The sequence below is a fragment of the Alexandromys fortis genome, unplaced genomic scaffold, assembly GCF_014885135.2.
Source record: "Alexandromys fortis isolate MF-2015 unplaced genomic scaffold, M_Fortis_MF-2015_v1.1 scaffold_3, whole genome shotgun sequence".
In the NCBI taxonomy this organism is placed as follows: domain Eukaryota; kingdom Metazoa; phylum Chordata; class Mammalia; order Rodentia; family Cricetidae; genus Alexandromys; species Alexandromys fortis.
Window position 1 is genome coordinate 12,526,065 of NW_026067909.1, and position 14,723 is coordinate 12,540,787.

The window sequence follows — 14,723 nt, forward strand, 5'->3', positions numbered from 1 at the left end:
CAATAAAGTAGATACAAAAAAAAAAAAAAAAAGATTCAGGGCTGGAGAGGTGGCTCAGAGGTTAAGAGCACTGCCTGCTCTTCCAGAGGTCCTGAGTTCAATTCCCAGCAACCACATGGTGGCTCACAACCATCTGTACTGAGATCTGGTGCCCTCCTCTGGCGTGTGGGCATACATCGAGGCAGAATGTTGTATACATAATAAATAAAAAAATCTTAAAAAAAAAAAAAGATTCAAACAATAGACAAAGCCACTGCAAAGGCCAAGTACAAAGACCACATACAAAGACAGGGAAAGCCACTGCACAGCCAGCACAGAGCTCAACCAGAAGGGACCCAGTCACAGGATGAAGGAATCCTCCATCCTGAGGGCCTGAACCTGATATCTACAGCATGGCAGAGCAAAGACAATAGGAAAGTGGCTAGGGCCAGGAGCAGTCATGGAGATACCAACCACCCCACCCCCAGTGCCTAATGAGGCCAGCAAAGGCAGGCCACGGAGAGTGGGCTAGCCTGTGCAGGGACACCACCAAGAGACAAGCTGGTAGGCAGACACAACCATGCCCAGGACACCAAACAGGGAGGTGAGGGCACTAGGATAATGCTGAGTTCCACCAGGTGCCTTCCAAACTAACAGGACGAAGATCTGAAGGGCCAATTACATCCCCTGGCATTTACAAGGTGTTAGAGGTACCACTGTCACAAAGCCTCAATTAAAGGTCTGCTCTCGGGCTGGGGCTGCGGCTGGGTAGAGAAGTTGTCTAGCGAGGCCCAGGGTTCAATGCCAACAGAAGAGGAAGCATTGGGGAAAAGGCTCTAAGGGGGAAGGTGCTCTAGCAGAGGCTCCTTTTCTAGTTCCCAGGGAGCTAGTACCAGCTCTGCATTCTGTATGAAGTTCCCACTTAAAGTTGCTTCTCCCTCCTTGGAATTTCTGGTGAAAACCCTCTCAGCCAAAGAGAGAAGCAGTGTTGACTCAGGGCCTGAACTGGTGACTCACTCTGGGTGAGGCATCGGTGCTGAGGCGGGTCCTCAGATCCTCGGTGGCCTGGCCCCTGGTGGACAGGAGGGCTGTATGCGCTGACCGTGGGGGCCTACTGGATGGGGAGGAAATGCTGGATCGATCAGGCTACTGACATGGCTCAGGGCAGACTGGGTACAAAATGGAATCCCTTCTCCCTGGCTGGAAGATCCCACCCCTCACACAGACCAAAAGGAAACAGGGGGAAAGACCGGGCCCAACCACCGATGCAGTGACTGGGCATACACCCAGAAGGAGGGGCAGCTGGATTCCAGGCTCCCTAGCTCCAGGATGCAAGCTAGCAGCTTGGATTTCCACTGACCCCATTGCAAATTTCTCTCAAGTGTCCAGGCCAGTCCCCTGATGCTAGCCTCCCAGCACAGCCCAGAGGGCTGGACCCCAATCCTCCTAGGCCCTGGAACACTAGCTTCCCACCCTGCCTACTTCCCAAAGGCCCTCAGACACTCATAATTTCATTGGATTCTGGAACTTCAGGCTCTCCAGGCCCAACAACTTCCCCCAGGCCCTCACCATTCCATTAGATTCTACAACCAAAGTCTCTCCACCCCCACCAGCTTCTCCCAGCCCTCAGGGTTCCATTCCGTTCTTAGGTCCAGGTACTTTAACTCCCCAGACCCCTAACTATGCACTCTGACCCAGAACACCCCAAGCTGGTTTCGCACCTCACCTCTAGATCCTGGGATCCTGCCCGGGAACCCCACCCCTTCCTTTATGCCCAGGAATTCTAGAGCAAACGCCCCGCCCCCTCAGAGCCCGGGCCACTCTGCACCCTGGCTACTCCACGGATGACCGAATAGCCCAGCACCGGAGTCCTAAACCTCGGACCCGACCCCATCCCGACCCTGCAACCAGGGGCTTTGAGCCTCCAATCCTGACCCTGCACTCCGACCCGCGATCCCAGCTCCGCACCCCAACCTCCCGATTTTGGCCCCACACCGCGAAACCCGGGTCTTGGCCATGACCCCGATCCCCCGATCCTAGCCTTGCACCTCGACACCCGATCCCAGCCCTGCACCCCGAGACATGATCACTGCCATACACCCCGGAGCCCGACCCCCGATCCCGGACCCGACCCCCAAGCCACAATCCCGGCCCCACAGCGCGAACCCTCGGTCCTGGTCCTGAAACCTGGCTTCCGGATCCCGGTCCTGCACCCTGAGGCCCTGATCCCAGGATCCTGGCCCTGTACCCCTGGGCCTCAACCCCTGCCCCGCACTCCGATCCATGACCCGGGTCCTAGTCCCGGCCCCACATTCCGACCCCCCGCCCAGGCCCTGCACCCTGACAACCCATCCCACCCCCCTCTCGCCCCTTCTGCAGCTCTCTAGGACACCCATCCCCCGCTCACCGCGTCAGCCAGGTCCGCCAGAATCCCGCCGCGCCCCGCCGCTCCCAGCGCCTGCTCACTTCCGGTTCCGTGGGGGCGGAGCTGAATCCGGGGCCACGCAAGACCCCGCCCCGTACCAGGCAAAACACGCCCCGTGTTCCTATCCCTTTTCCCAGATCCTGGAAGCAAGCCTCTGAGATGCTGCTGGGATGCTAGTCAACTAAAGGGAGCTGACTTAGAAACACCTGTCTTCCCCTGTCCAACACATTTACCCTCCGCCTACCTCTTAGCCATGCATCCATGCATCTACCCATCCACCACCGTGCAGCTCTCCACCCATGCATGCGTCTGCACAGCATCATCCACTCACCTGTCAATCATCTACCCACCCATCCAGTCTGTCCTTCTGCCCATCTACCATTCACCTACTCATCTACCACCCATCTGTTCATCCATCCCTCCATCTATCCACAGTTAGGGTTCTCATTGCTGGTATTTAAAAAACAAAAACAAAATACTAAAAGAAACTTGGAGAGGAAAAAGGCTTATTTGACTCAAATTATAGTCCTTCACTGAGGGAAGTCAGGACAGGAACTTAGGCAGGGCAGGAACTGAAGCAGAGACCATGGAGGAGTGCTTCTTTGGCTTGCTCAACCTGCTTTCCCAAGACCACCTGCCCAGGAGTGGCATCATCCCGCCCAGTGGGCTGGGAGCTTCCTTAACAATCATTAATTAAGAAGATGCCCCCACAGACTTGCCCACAGGCCAATCTGACAGAGGCAATTCATCAACTGAGGTTCCCTCTTCCCAGGTGACTCTAGTTTGAGCCAAGTTGACAAAAAAACAACCAATACCACCTATACACCTTCCTGTTAACCATCCATCTACCTGTCTGTCCAACTTGACATAGAATCACCTTTAAAAAGTCTCAAATGAGGACTTGTCTTACACAGGTTGTTCTGTGGACACGATTGTCTGGACACAGGAGGACCAGCTCACTGTGCCTGTCCCTAGGCAGATGCTCCTGCACTGTATAACAAAGCTAACTAATACAGCAGGGGCAGATGGATCTCTATCATTTAGAGGCCAGTCTAGTCCAGGGACTGACTCTTTCTCTCTCTCTCCCTCCCCCCCCCCTTCAGAAGGAAGAAGAGAAGGAGCAAGGAGGTTAGGGCTATAATTCAGTGACAAGAGTGCTTGTCTAGAATGCACAAGGCCCTCCTACCAACACTGGCACTACAAGGGAGAAAAAAAAGCTAACCTGTCAAATTTGAGGGTAGATCAGGAAGGAAACAAGAGATGTCAGGTGCCAGAGATTCCATATGCGTAGGTATACGTATGTAGGTGTGCATTCAAGTGTGTGAGCACACACACAGAAGTCAAAAGACAACTTCTGGCATCTTCCTCAGGACGCTCACCTGCTTGTTTTGAGGCAGGGTCTCTCACTGGCCTGCAGATCACCCAGTGGACTAAGCTAGCTGGCCAGCAAGCTCCAGGAATCCTCCTGTCTCTGCTTCTCTGGTGCTGGGATTACAAGTGTATACCACTTCACCCACCATTTCCACCTTGGTTCTGAGGATCACGCTCAGGTCCTCATACCTGCACAGCAAACACCGACTAAGCCATCTCCTCAGCATTTGGTTTTAAAATAAAAACATGATCTCATACATTTTGTTACATAAAAACTACAGGCATCGTTTATACTAAGAGCCTGAACTGTGCCCAACAGGTGGGGCTAAAAATTAAACTAGAGTCACTCAAGCTAAGTTCCACGTCCTCAAGCTGAAAAGTCAAGATCTATATCTAAACCAGGAACAATGGTATTTGTCTGAGTCCCTGTGTTGGGGTAGCTGAGACAAGAAGATGCCTTCAGCCTGGGAACCATGATGAGAGCACACCTCAAAATCAGTTACTTACTTACCCTTCTAAGAAAAGAAGTAACAGCTGGGTGGTGGTGGCCTATGCCTTTAATCCCAGCACTTGGGAGGCAGAGGCAGGCGGATCTCTGTGAGTTCAAGACCAGCCAGATCTACAGAGTGAGTTTGAGGACAGGTTCCAAAGCTACAGAGAAACCTTGTCTCAAAAAAAACAAAACAAAAAACAAAAAGAGATAGCAGCAAAAAACATAGGTCACTTCCTAGTCCTATTAAAAAGAAAAAACCCTCTTGCATTGTCACAAAGGAACAGCTCAGAATAAGATGTGCAGATAGTTAGGGCTCAGGGAGTAAAAGTGCCTACCACTAAAACTAGCATCTTGAGTTTAATCCCCAGGACTCACATGCTAGTACAATAAGCAGTCTTCTCGGTGTCTTGGTTTCTTCTCTGTCTGGGGTGCAGCACCTCAAAACTACCATCAGAGGAGGGGGAGCCTCTCTCCCCCTCCACCCCAAAGACCTGCCCATTTGACAGTCAAGTATTCCTATGTTCTAGGCTCACAAAGCAAAGCCAATTAAGATCTGTCAACTAGTGTGTAACTTGTCCCTTCCCATAATTCACAAAAGCTGAGGTCAGCAGAACCAGTGCAGTGTCTTTTGGGCATGATGGGACTGCTGTGCTCACGAACTCACAGCAGCTGCGCTGGCCTGCACAAGATTACACCAGTCAACATTCCAGAATGGAGTGGAGACAGGCAGGTCTCCCATCATCAGCTAAGGAGCTATTGGCAGTTGATGACTGCTGGAGGAGAGAGACTTTTCTTTGATGGTGCGGCTCCTGGGAGGTCGAACAAGCATGCACCCACCCACCCACCCATCTAGCCACACATCCACCTCTGCAGTCCTCAGTTCATCTGTTCACATCCCCAGTACTGGGATTCCCATTGCACACCATTTGGCTTATCGTGTGGGTGCTGGGGATTGAACTCAAGCTCTCAGCTTGCGCTATAATCACCTCTGGCAAAGCCATCTCCCCAGTCACATAGCTCTTACTTGACTCAATAATGAATAAAATAGTAAGAATGCCAACTTTTCAAAGGAGAAGTGGAAGTAATGGGGATTTGCAAGTATACAACTGTCTGTCTTTGGGGCCAAGCAGCTTGCATCCTCCAAGGCACAGCCCCAGTAAGATAAGACCAGAGATTCCAGGAAGGAGTCCTGGAATGCAGAAGAACAGGAGAGACAGTACACAGAAGTCTGCGAGCCTCTGAAAGAGCCAATTCTGAAGATACCCAGCCCTTAGCCTTGTGACATTGATGTCAGCTCCTGGACCAATTGTGCTCTTAAGGTCTTAAGCCATGGTTGGTGATGGAGGTTTGTGATTCCAGCCTTGGGAAGACTGAGGCAGGAAGGTTCTAGGAGTCTGGGTAACATAGAAAGGTCCTGGTCAAAACATTAAAACACAGGACAGACAAGATGGCACACATCTTTAATTTCCTTTTGGGAAGCAGAGGCAAGTGAATCTGAGTTTGAAGCCAGCCTGACCCAAGCAGCAAGTTCCAGGACAGCCGGGACTGTGTAGAACGACCGTCTTACATACACACACACACACATCCAGAAACGCTGGACTTGTTGTGACTTTTCTTGTGGCAGAAGCCACAGCCCATCCCCCACCACCCCTGCCAATAGGTGGTGAAGTATGTGTGACTCCGTGAGACCAGGTCGTCCATCTCATTCCAAGATGATGCTCAAGTGCAAAGGAGCTGGGAAGAATGGACCAGCCCTTATGCCAGAAAACCAATCCTGAGTGGAAATAGTGGCTTTGGAAGCCAGATGTCATGATCCAAGTCTATAAACCAAGCACTCAGGGGGCACCTCAGCCCCCGCAGAATCCAAGACCAGCCTGCGCTACACAACAAGACCCTATCCCAGAATAAATAAAACACAACTCCAGCATGGTGGCTAAATTTGTAATAAATTGAAGGCTAACCTGAGCTACCTAAGTCCTGGGCCAGCAAGGTTTACATAGGGAAACTGTCTCAAATAAACAAATAAATAAACAAACAAAACTGAAAAACAGGCCACCTGCTGCTCTTCCAGAAGATCTGGACCCAAGTTCTCAGTAGCCACAATAGCAGGCTCACAACTGTCTGTAACTTCAGTTCTAGCTCATGCAACACCCTCTTTGGGCCTCCATTTGAACACACACACACACCTACCTTTCCCTCCCTATTTCCCTCTCTGATTGAAAACAAATCTTTAAAGCTGGGTGGTGGTGGCACACTTAATCCCAGCACTCTGGATGCAGAGGCAGGTGGATCCTTGTGAGTTCAAGGCCAGCCTGGCCTACAGTGAGTTCCAGGATAGCCAGGGATACACAGAGAAACCCTGTTTCAAATCAATAAATAAATCCTTAAAACAATAAATCCAAACCAAAACTTTCCGTGTGTGTTGCAGGGAATGGAATTCAAATCCTCATGTCCATGTTAGGCGATTATTCTACCATTTTTGTCACCCTAGCTTAGGTCAGGCAGACTTTACTAACAATAAAAGCCCACAAAGCCAGGCAGAATAGTGCAGTTTATTTTTACAAATGACCTTTATTCCAGCCATCTTTTACGTGCATTGATGTTTTGCATATATGCCCGTGTGAAGGCACCAGATCCTTTGGAACTGGTGTTACAGTTGTGTCAGCTACCTGCCACGTGGGTGCTGGGAACTGAACCCAGGTCCTCTGGAAGAGCAGCCAGCCATCTTTCCAGCTCTGGTAGTGCATACTTTTAAGACCAGCACTCAGGAGGCAGAGGCAGGCAGATCTCTCTGAGTTTAAAGCCAGCCTGGTCGACACAGCGAGTTCTAGGAAGGTATTTATAGAGAAACCTTTTTTTTTTTTTTTTTAATCCAAACCCATAATTACCTTGAAAGCATCTGCTGGGAAACAGGCTAAGGAAGCTGTGGGTTGTTTTTGTTTACTCCTGTGTTCCTGTGTATGGTTTCAGTGTGATGCACGGGAGTGCTGGTGCCCCCCGGAGGCCAGGAGGTGTCAGGTCTCTCAAGCTGGAGTTAAAGATGGTTTTAAGCTTTCTGATGTGGGTGCTGGGAACCAAAGTTGGGTCCTCTACTGCTGAGGCAGTTCTCCAGCCCCTGGGAAGGGTATTTTCTATCCTTATGTGGTCTTTTTGCTATTCTCTGTGGGCTACACCAGACCTCCTGGCCTCTAAGAGTCCAGGGAGCCTCCTGTGTCCCATCAAACCCTAGCCGAATTACAGATGTGCACTACTATATTTGGCAAGGTCCTTACTTTTGCTCATTGACAGTCTCCCTATGTAAACCTGGCTGGCCCAGAACTTAGGTAGCCCAGGTTAGCCTTCAATGTAGTTAGATACCATCCTGGAGTTTTGTTTTGTTTGTTCTGGGACTTGTGTAGCACAGGCTGGCCTTGGATTCTGGACAGTCCTGCCTCGGCCTTATGAGTGCTTGACTTTAGACTTGGGCCATTTACTTATTTAATTTTTGAGACAGTTTTTATTGCAACTCAAAGCTGACCATGAGTCTGCAATTATGCTCAGCTTCTCTAGTCCTGGGATTACACGTATGCTTCACTGTGGGTGGTTCAATAATGGGAGGGTTCATGTGAGTGACAGCATCAGAATGAGACCAGGGATGCTTGTAGTCCCCATACCCACCATGGGTGACACAGAGCAATGCAGTACTGTTGGAAAGGAAACTGCTACGATCGCTCATTCTACTTCTCAACTATCACCACCAATAAAACCACCAAGGATTCCAGGAACCTTTTTAATGTGTGAATGTTTTGCCTGCACCTATGTCTATGTACTACTTTGTGTGTCTGTGCCGGTGGAGGCCAGAAGCAGGTATCAGAACCCCTGAACTAGAGTTGGAGGGTTGTGAGCTATCATGTGAGTGCTGGGTATTGAACCCAGGTCTCTGGAAGAGCAGGAGGTGCTTAGGTACCTCTCCAGATGGTACCTGGGAGTTCTGAAGCAGTCATAAAGCTCTGAGACATCTACCCGTCTCCATCACAAACACACCACCATGTTCAGCTTTTTATGTGGGGTCTGGGAACCTAAACTCAGGTCCTTGGGCCTGCAAGACAAGCATTTTACCCACTAAACCATCTCCCTGGCCCCCACAGTCGCCTCAAGTAAGTAAGGGTTTGAAGCCTGTGGCACAGGTCATCAGGTAGGTTGTAAACAGGAGGCAGTGCTGTGCTGGGAGGGGCAGGAAGATCCTAATCTGTATTCGTGCTGAAGGTGGTCAGTCTTGAAGGGACACAGCGAGTCTGGTGGAGCTGCCTGGTGTGTGTGTGTGTGTGTGTGTGTGTGTGTGTGTGTGTGTGTGTGAGTGACTGCCTAAAGCCTCTAGGCCTGTCCTTTCCCTTTGTCCCCTGGGGCAAAGCTACCACAGTCAGGTATCCTCAGCCAGAAGAGACAAAGCCCTGCTGACAACACAGAGGGGCAAGAGGATAGAACCATATCTGGAAGGCAGCAGAGGGGAGGAGCAGCAATGCAGGAACATCCCACAGAGGCACGTATGTGTCTTGGCTACCAGCCAATGCCCTAGATGGAGGACCCTTACAGACTTAGATGGCTTAAGCCCCCATCTCTGTCCGGGGGTTCCCCCGACTGTTCCAGCCCTATGCCACTGCCCACTCTCCACCTTCAGTAGAGCATAAGGCAGGCGACGCTTGCTCACCGCATTCTTAATTGGCAGTGGAAAATGCTGGGGACTTTATTGAAAAAAGCAATAAATAACACTGTGATAAAAACAGTTCAGAAGTCAACTGCACAGACTTTGTTATATAATTGAGAGGGTCACAAACGATTAACAGAAAAACAGAACAACCAATTGTCCAGATGAATTAAAAGCAGAAAGCAAATATAAAAGCCTCTCCCACATCAGCTACACAATAAATACGCACGTGTCTGCCTGAGCCCTGTGGCTTAACTCACCAGAGTCAGTGAGGAGGTTGCCAAGACAGTTATGAGTGTACAACTAGGTCCATTCTTAAGACATTTACAAATAAATGTAAAAAGACAGTTTACACAAGAAGAATAAGGCCTTTATTGGAGTTGCAGGCTGCCTGCTCCGCTGAGGTTTCTTGCTTTCACCTGCTCTGCCCCAGTCAGGAAATGAGCACCTGCCCATGGTGATTGGTCCTTGAAGAGAGTGCAGGGAGGCAGCTGCAAGGTTCTCTAGGTTGCTCAGTCCGCAGGTGATGAGTCACCCTGCCCCTGTAGAGTGCTGCTCCTAGCTCAAGGCCCTGCTCAATCTCTGAAGACAATCGACCCATGTCCAGAGCAGGGCCAGGGATGTGGCCAGGGCTAAGGGCTGTTCACAGAGTCCTGACCATTCGTCCCAAGCCTAATGGAAGCTGAGATTTCTTGTAGAAAAAGTACAATTAAGGTCAGTCATTAAAATACGACAGAAAAAAGTCTGGAAATAAAGTCTGCTTGTTTCAGAATGATTGTTGCAGAGCTGGGTAGAGGAGAATGCACATGGCTTGTATCATGATGACTTTATAAACGTAGCAAAATCCTTTCCTCTGTCGGATTCATCATTAAAAAATTAAACAGGAATAATTACAGTAAATGCATAATTTACAAAAGCCCTATATTTGCTCAGATTTACACACAAGCATTACAGTACATTCATTTAAAAGACTAAAATTAGGTATAAGAACATGAACTGACTCAAAAGGATATTTATAGCCTGGATATACATGAAAGAGTACATAACTATATAAATGAGGAAGTGTAAGTTTACATAAATATAAGAAACAGTCAATTCTAAAATATTTTCTCTATGGTATTTGTGATTTTTTTTTCCCACAAGTTTAAAAACTCTGTAATAAAATATCTTGGGTCCATACAGCAAGTGCTGCCAGATGGGGCTCCACCAAGCTCTGCCTGTCTCTGCCATGGTGTCGTCATCTGTAGAAGTAGTGCGGGTAAACTGGAAGCAAGCACAGACACTTCCTCTCAGCACACACTGGCAACAAAGGGCTGCCCCACTGCTACCTGTGACCTATGCCCAGTCCCCAAGCATGTGTCTCATGATACTAATTAAAAAAAAGCCCCCCTCCTTCCAAAAAGCACTCCCAGATCCCAGGGGAATAGCACCCTGGAAAGAGAGGGCTCAGGAGCAAAGAGAGATGAGGGAGACATGGACCTAGGGGACGCCCACCCTTAAAAATGGCTCTGGAGCACTGGACACAGGTGGCCACCACTAAAGCTGAACTCAGCAATGCAGCTGTATGCTGAACAGCAGCCCTCTATATTGAGCCATAGTTCACATCATCAGCCACCTGTTGACTAAACAGAACAGCAGATGCCACACATAGGTGCTAATTTGAGCAGCTGAAAGAGTCACACCAGTGTGGAGGACTGTTCTCACTGTTGCCCCCCTTCATGACATCAGCCAACACCTAGGGCAAGAGAACTTAAAGTCTGCAGAGCTGGAGAGAGCTCAGCTCTAGGGGATCCTGTTACCCTCTTCTGGACTCTGCTGGCACATGCACTCACATGTGTACACATGTACAGAGAGAGAGAGACAGAGAGACAGAGACAGAGAGTGACAGAGACAGAGAGAGACAGAGACAGAGAGAAAAAGCTGTTTCATTTTATGTGGCTACTGTCCACCACAGCACCTGTGTGGTGCCAAGCGCCAGGAGCTGTGTTCTTTCAGTTCCCAAATAACTGCAGTTGGCTCTCCTAGTCCAAAGCTGCCAAAGCCAGGTAGACACGAAGTACCCCACTGTACTGTACTGTACGGGGACACCTGGGAGCAGCTCTCTACTCACCAGCAGGAGGCTCTAGCAGGAGTAAGTCCTGACTGTGGCAGAGTCCAGCCTCTGTGCTCCGGACACACTACCTGTCTCCACAGGCAAGGGAGGAAGCGTGCAAACACAGCGTGCAGTTAGTGTTAAACATCACACAAGGGGACAAAAAAGACATTCCACACCTGACAAGACTTCCCAAGTGATAGGAAGACAGTCTGCTCTGGGGAAGGAGCCAGTCAAGAATACCAGGGTGGCCCAGAAGCTCCCTCTGAGGGCCCAGGAACTGGTGGCTAACTCAGAAACAGCAACAGGCAAGCAATACAAACACAATTTCAGGTGTCCATGTACATGAGTGACAATTACAAAAGAGGCTACCATGTTTCTCTTGAGATTGTACTACATGTCTTCTGCCCGAATACTGTACTTCCAAGAACACAGAGGTGGGAAGGGCTGAGGCTACACCCGTAAGGCAAAGGGCTCCATGAAAGAGCAGGATGGCCAGGACAGCAGTTTCTCTTAGGACACCAATGGCCAGACTCAGTTTCCATCAGAAACTGTTGAACTGCTGGTTACCATTTAATAAAAAGCCCGATGGCTTATGAGATAGGATGGGTCTATGCACAGAGAGCTGGCTATTCTCATAGCCACACTCTCAGAGCCACTGCAGATGGCTCAAGTGGAAGGTTTGCCTGCCATGTACACAGTGTCTCACCTTTCCTCCTTAGAAGCCCTCAGCACAGCTGGTGCTCAGCAGATGCCCTCTCACAAGTGAGAGTAGGGAAAGCCACGCCCACACCCTAGACTCTTACTCCTCTTTCCAGGCTCTTTCTCTCTAAGCTCCTATTCTTAGAGCATTAGTACTTGACCAAGAGGTATGGTTCAGAACAAGGAAAAACCTGTATACAACCATTTACTCTCAGTTAGGCTGGCAAACCAGGCTCACACTGGCTCTCAAGAAGTTGCTGTGAGCAGAAAAAACTTTACCCTCCCCTGGAAGCACAATACTGAACCACAGCCAAACTAGTCAGAGCTTTCTACATCATGTACTTTGCAGCCAGCCTAGTGAAGCGTAGCTCATGTGCCTGTCTCTGGTTTGTGCAATCAGAACAAAAATCCCAGCAGACCAGCAACTAACTCACCACCTGCATCAGCAAGGAGGAGCTGTCTGCCTGCTAGGGCTCAGGTTTGGCTGCTTCAAGAACATGGCTGTCCATTATCAAAACTTCCTCAGGAACGCGTAGCTGAACCAGAAGGCTTGCTCAAGAACACACCTGCTCAAGGTCATGTGCCTCCTAGCAGCAAGGCCAAACCTCATCTGACTTCTGTCACCTGTCATCCACCATTTCTGACTGAACACCAGTAGGCCCACCTAGCTCCAAACTGTCTTCTCTGACCTATAACAGGGATATATGTGACTGACAAATAGCAGAAAGGGAGGGAAACTGTATTATTTACAATTTACTTGGCCAGGTGTTGTGGCTTATGCTTATGATTCCAGGATTCAGGAAGTTAAGCAGGAGGCTTACTGTGATCTGAAGACAACCTAGGCTACTAAAGACAGCCTGTCTCAGGCTCTGTAGTTTCAGCACTGTGACTACAGCAAGTGCACCTGTGTTGCCTGTCGAGTCTGATCTCACAGTATGGGCTCTACCCCGGCCCCAAAACAGACAGTACTAAGCCTTATGGAAAACAGCCTAAGATTCAATCAGATGAGGATTTATTTGTCTTAGTTTCTGTTACTTTGGTTAATCTTGAGGAACCAATGTTAGGGTTAGCTGAACAACAAATACACCTGAGCATGCAGCGTCACTCCAATGCCCCAGGTGCAGTCAGGGCTCACACTCCCCACGTGGTGGTTGCAGGGCCTACCACATACCGTCCATTTGAACCTTCTTTGGCTGCATAGAGGGAGATGACATAGAGGAGGTGACCCGGAAGTTGGCAGGCAATGTCTCTGCAGAGCCAGAGGCCAGGCCACGGATGTCCTTCGGTCGGAACTTCTTCCTCCATGAAGGTGCTCTCCTGAAGCTTTTGTCATCGTCCTGGCAAACCAAGGAGACATATGCCAATTAACAATAAAAGTGGCACCCAGCCAGGCCTGTGCTCTCCAGATTTTGGCTTGTGTGTAGCTAACCTTCACGTTGACAGCACAACTGCCTGCCTAGTTCCATCTGCAGCAGAAAAGGACTGTGGAGATGCTGCTCTGGCCACAGTTGGAGAACTGAGGCCAGTCCTGGGCTGTGGCCCTTCTCACCCCACACTTGTCACACAAAAACCACCTCACAAACGGGACACACAGACTACAGACTACAACATGGCCAACAAGGCCTCTTCAAGATAGCTTCTGTTCTCTTTATCAAATTAGAGATTCTTTTTCAAGGTTCAATGACAATCCTTATAATGTGATGTCATGGGTTTCAAGAGGAAAAAAATAACAGTTTTGAGCAAACACATTTCTGAGACACATCTTTCCCCAAAGCACCGAGGCTCTGGGCTGGGGTAGAATGACCAGTTCTTCCCAGAACACAAGATAGACACTGTTTTGAGGCTTAATCCAGTTTTATGACTTGACAACCATTTGTGAGACATCAAAAACCAACAGCAAGCCAGGCATATTGGGTATACATGCGACCCCAGCTCTTGGAAAGCTAAGGCACGATGCTCCAAGTTCAAGGCCACCTTGAACTACAAGGCAAGATTCTTTCTCAAAACAAACAAAACCGTAAAAAAAAAAAAAGTTTTATTAAAACTATTCTGGCAGGGTGGTGGTGGTGCAAGCCTTTAATTCTAACACTCTGGAGGCAGAGGTAGGCAAGATCTCCACGAGTTTGAGGATATTGAGGGTTATATAGAGAAACCCTGTCTTTAAAAACTAAAAAAAAAACAAAACAAAAAAATCCATTCTTTTCTGAGTTGGGCATGCCCAATGGTAGACAGTGTCGATGCACTTAGCTCTCTCAAGAGTGTGTGTGTTTGTGTGTGTGTGTGTGTGTATCCCCCCCCCCCCCAAATATGGGTCCACACTCCTTAAGCAGCTTTTCCACATGGTTCTAAATATGATGATGAAACGGGGCACACTCCATGCACACGAGGGTTGGGGTTTGGTGTTAGATGCCCAGCAAACAAAGTAGAGAATAAAAACATCAGATGGAGTACTCACCTCATCAAACCTTCGATCAGTCCCTGTGACCAAAAGGTTGTTGAACTCTCTTTCCAAGACAGCTCGAGCCTGAAACAATGAAAGAGCAACAAAGCCTTCATCAATTACTAGGAAGCACGCTGGCAGGTTCCATTGCTGGGGAAATCCTGACACACAATTGCATCTAATCTGAGGGCAGACTGGAGGGGAAGTCATTGGAAGTTGTAGGCAGAGGCTGCTCATTCGTTCCTGGCCACCCAGGAAAACATTAATTCCAATATTGCTTGGCCAATAGCTTAAGCCTATTTCTAGCTAGCTCTTACATCTTAAATTAGCCCATTTTTATTATTTTACATTTTACCACAAGGCTCGCACCAGTGCATGGGCATGGCAGCCACATGGCATCTCTTTGACTTCACCTACTCTCTCCTCCTCTATCTGGATAAATACTTTGCATTGGTATGGATCTTGGTTTACTGATACAAATTTAAGGCCAATTTATATAATATATATTATATATTTCTGCTCATTTTCAAATTATGT

At 48.9% G+C, this 14,723-nt stretch overlaps 1 protein-coding gene across 7 annotated transcripts in view; it reads right to left on the reverse strand.

Moving 5' to 3' along the window:
* Positions 1-9,300: 9,300 nt before the first annotated feature.
* Ppfia1 (PTPRF interacting protein alpha 1) overlaps positions 9,301-14,723 on the reverse strand; it is an 84,171-nt gene continuing 78,748 nt past the window's right edge. For 2 of the 7 annotated variants that reach the window (XM_050136961.1, XM_050136962.1), the window contains exons 25-28: positions 14,202-14,270; positions 12,918-13,083; positions 11,063-11,133; positions 10,067-10,215 (exon numbers count right to left, since the gene is read on the reverse strand). In XM_050136961.1, coding sequence (XP_049992918.1) covers positions 11,075-11,133; positions 12,918-13,083; positions 14,202-14,270 — 294 coding nt within the window. In that variant the 3' untranslated portion in view covers positions 10,067-10,215; positions 11,063-11,074. Of the gene's footprint in view, positions 10,216-11,062; positions 11,134-12,917; positions 13,084-14,201; positions 14,271-14,723 lie in introns of all 7 variants that reach the window. The other 5 variants (XM_050136958.1, XM_050136959.1, XM_050136963.1 and 2 more) reach the window with 3 other exon arrangements.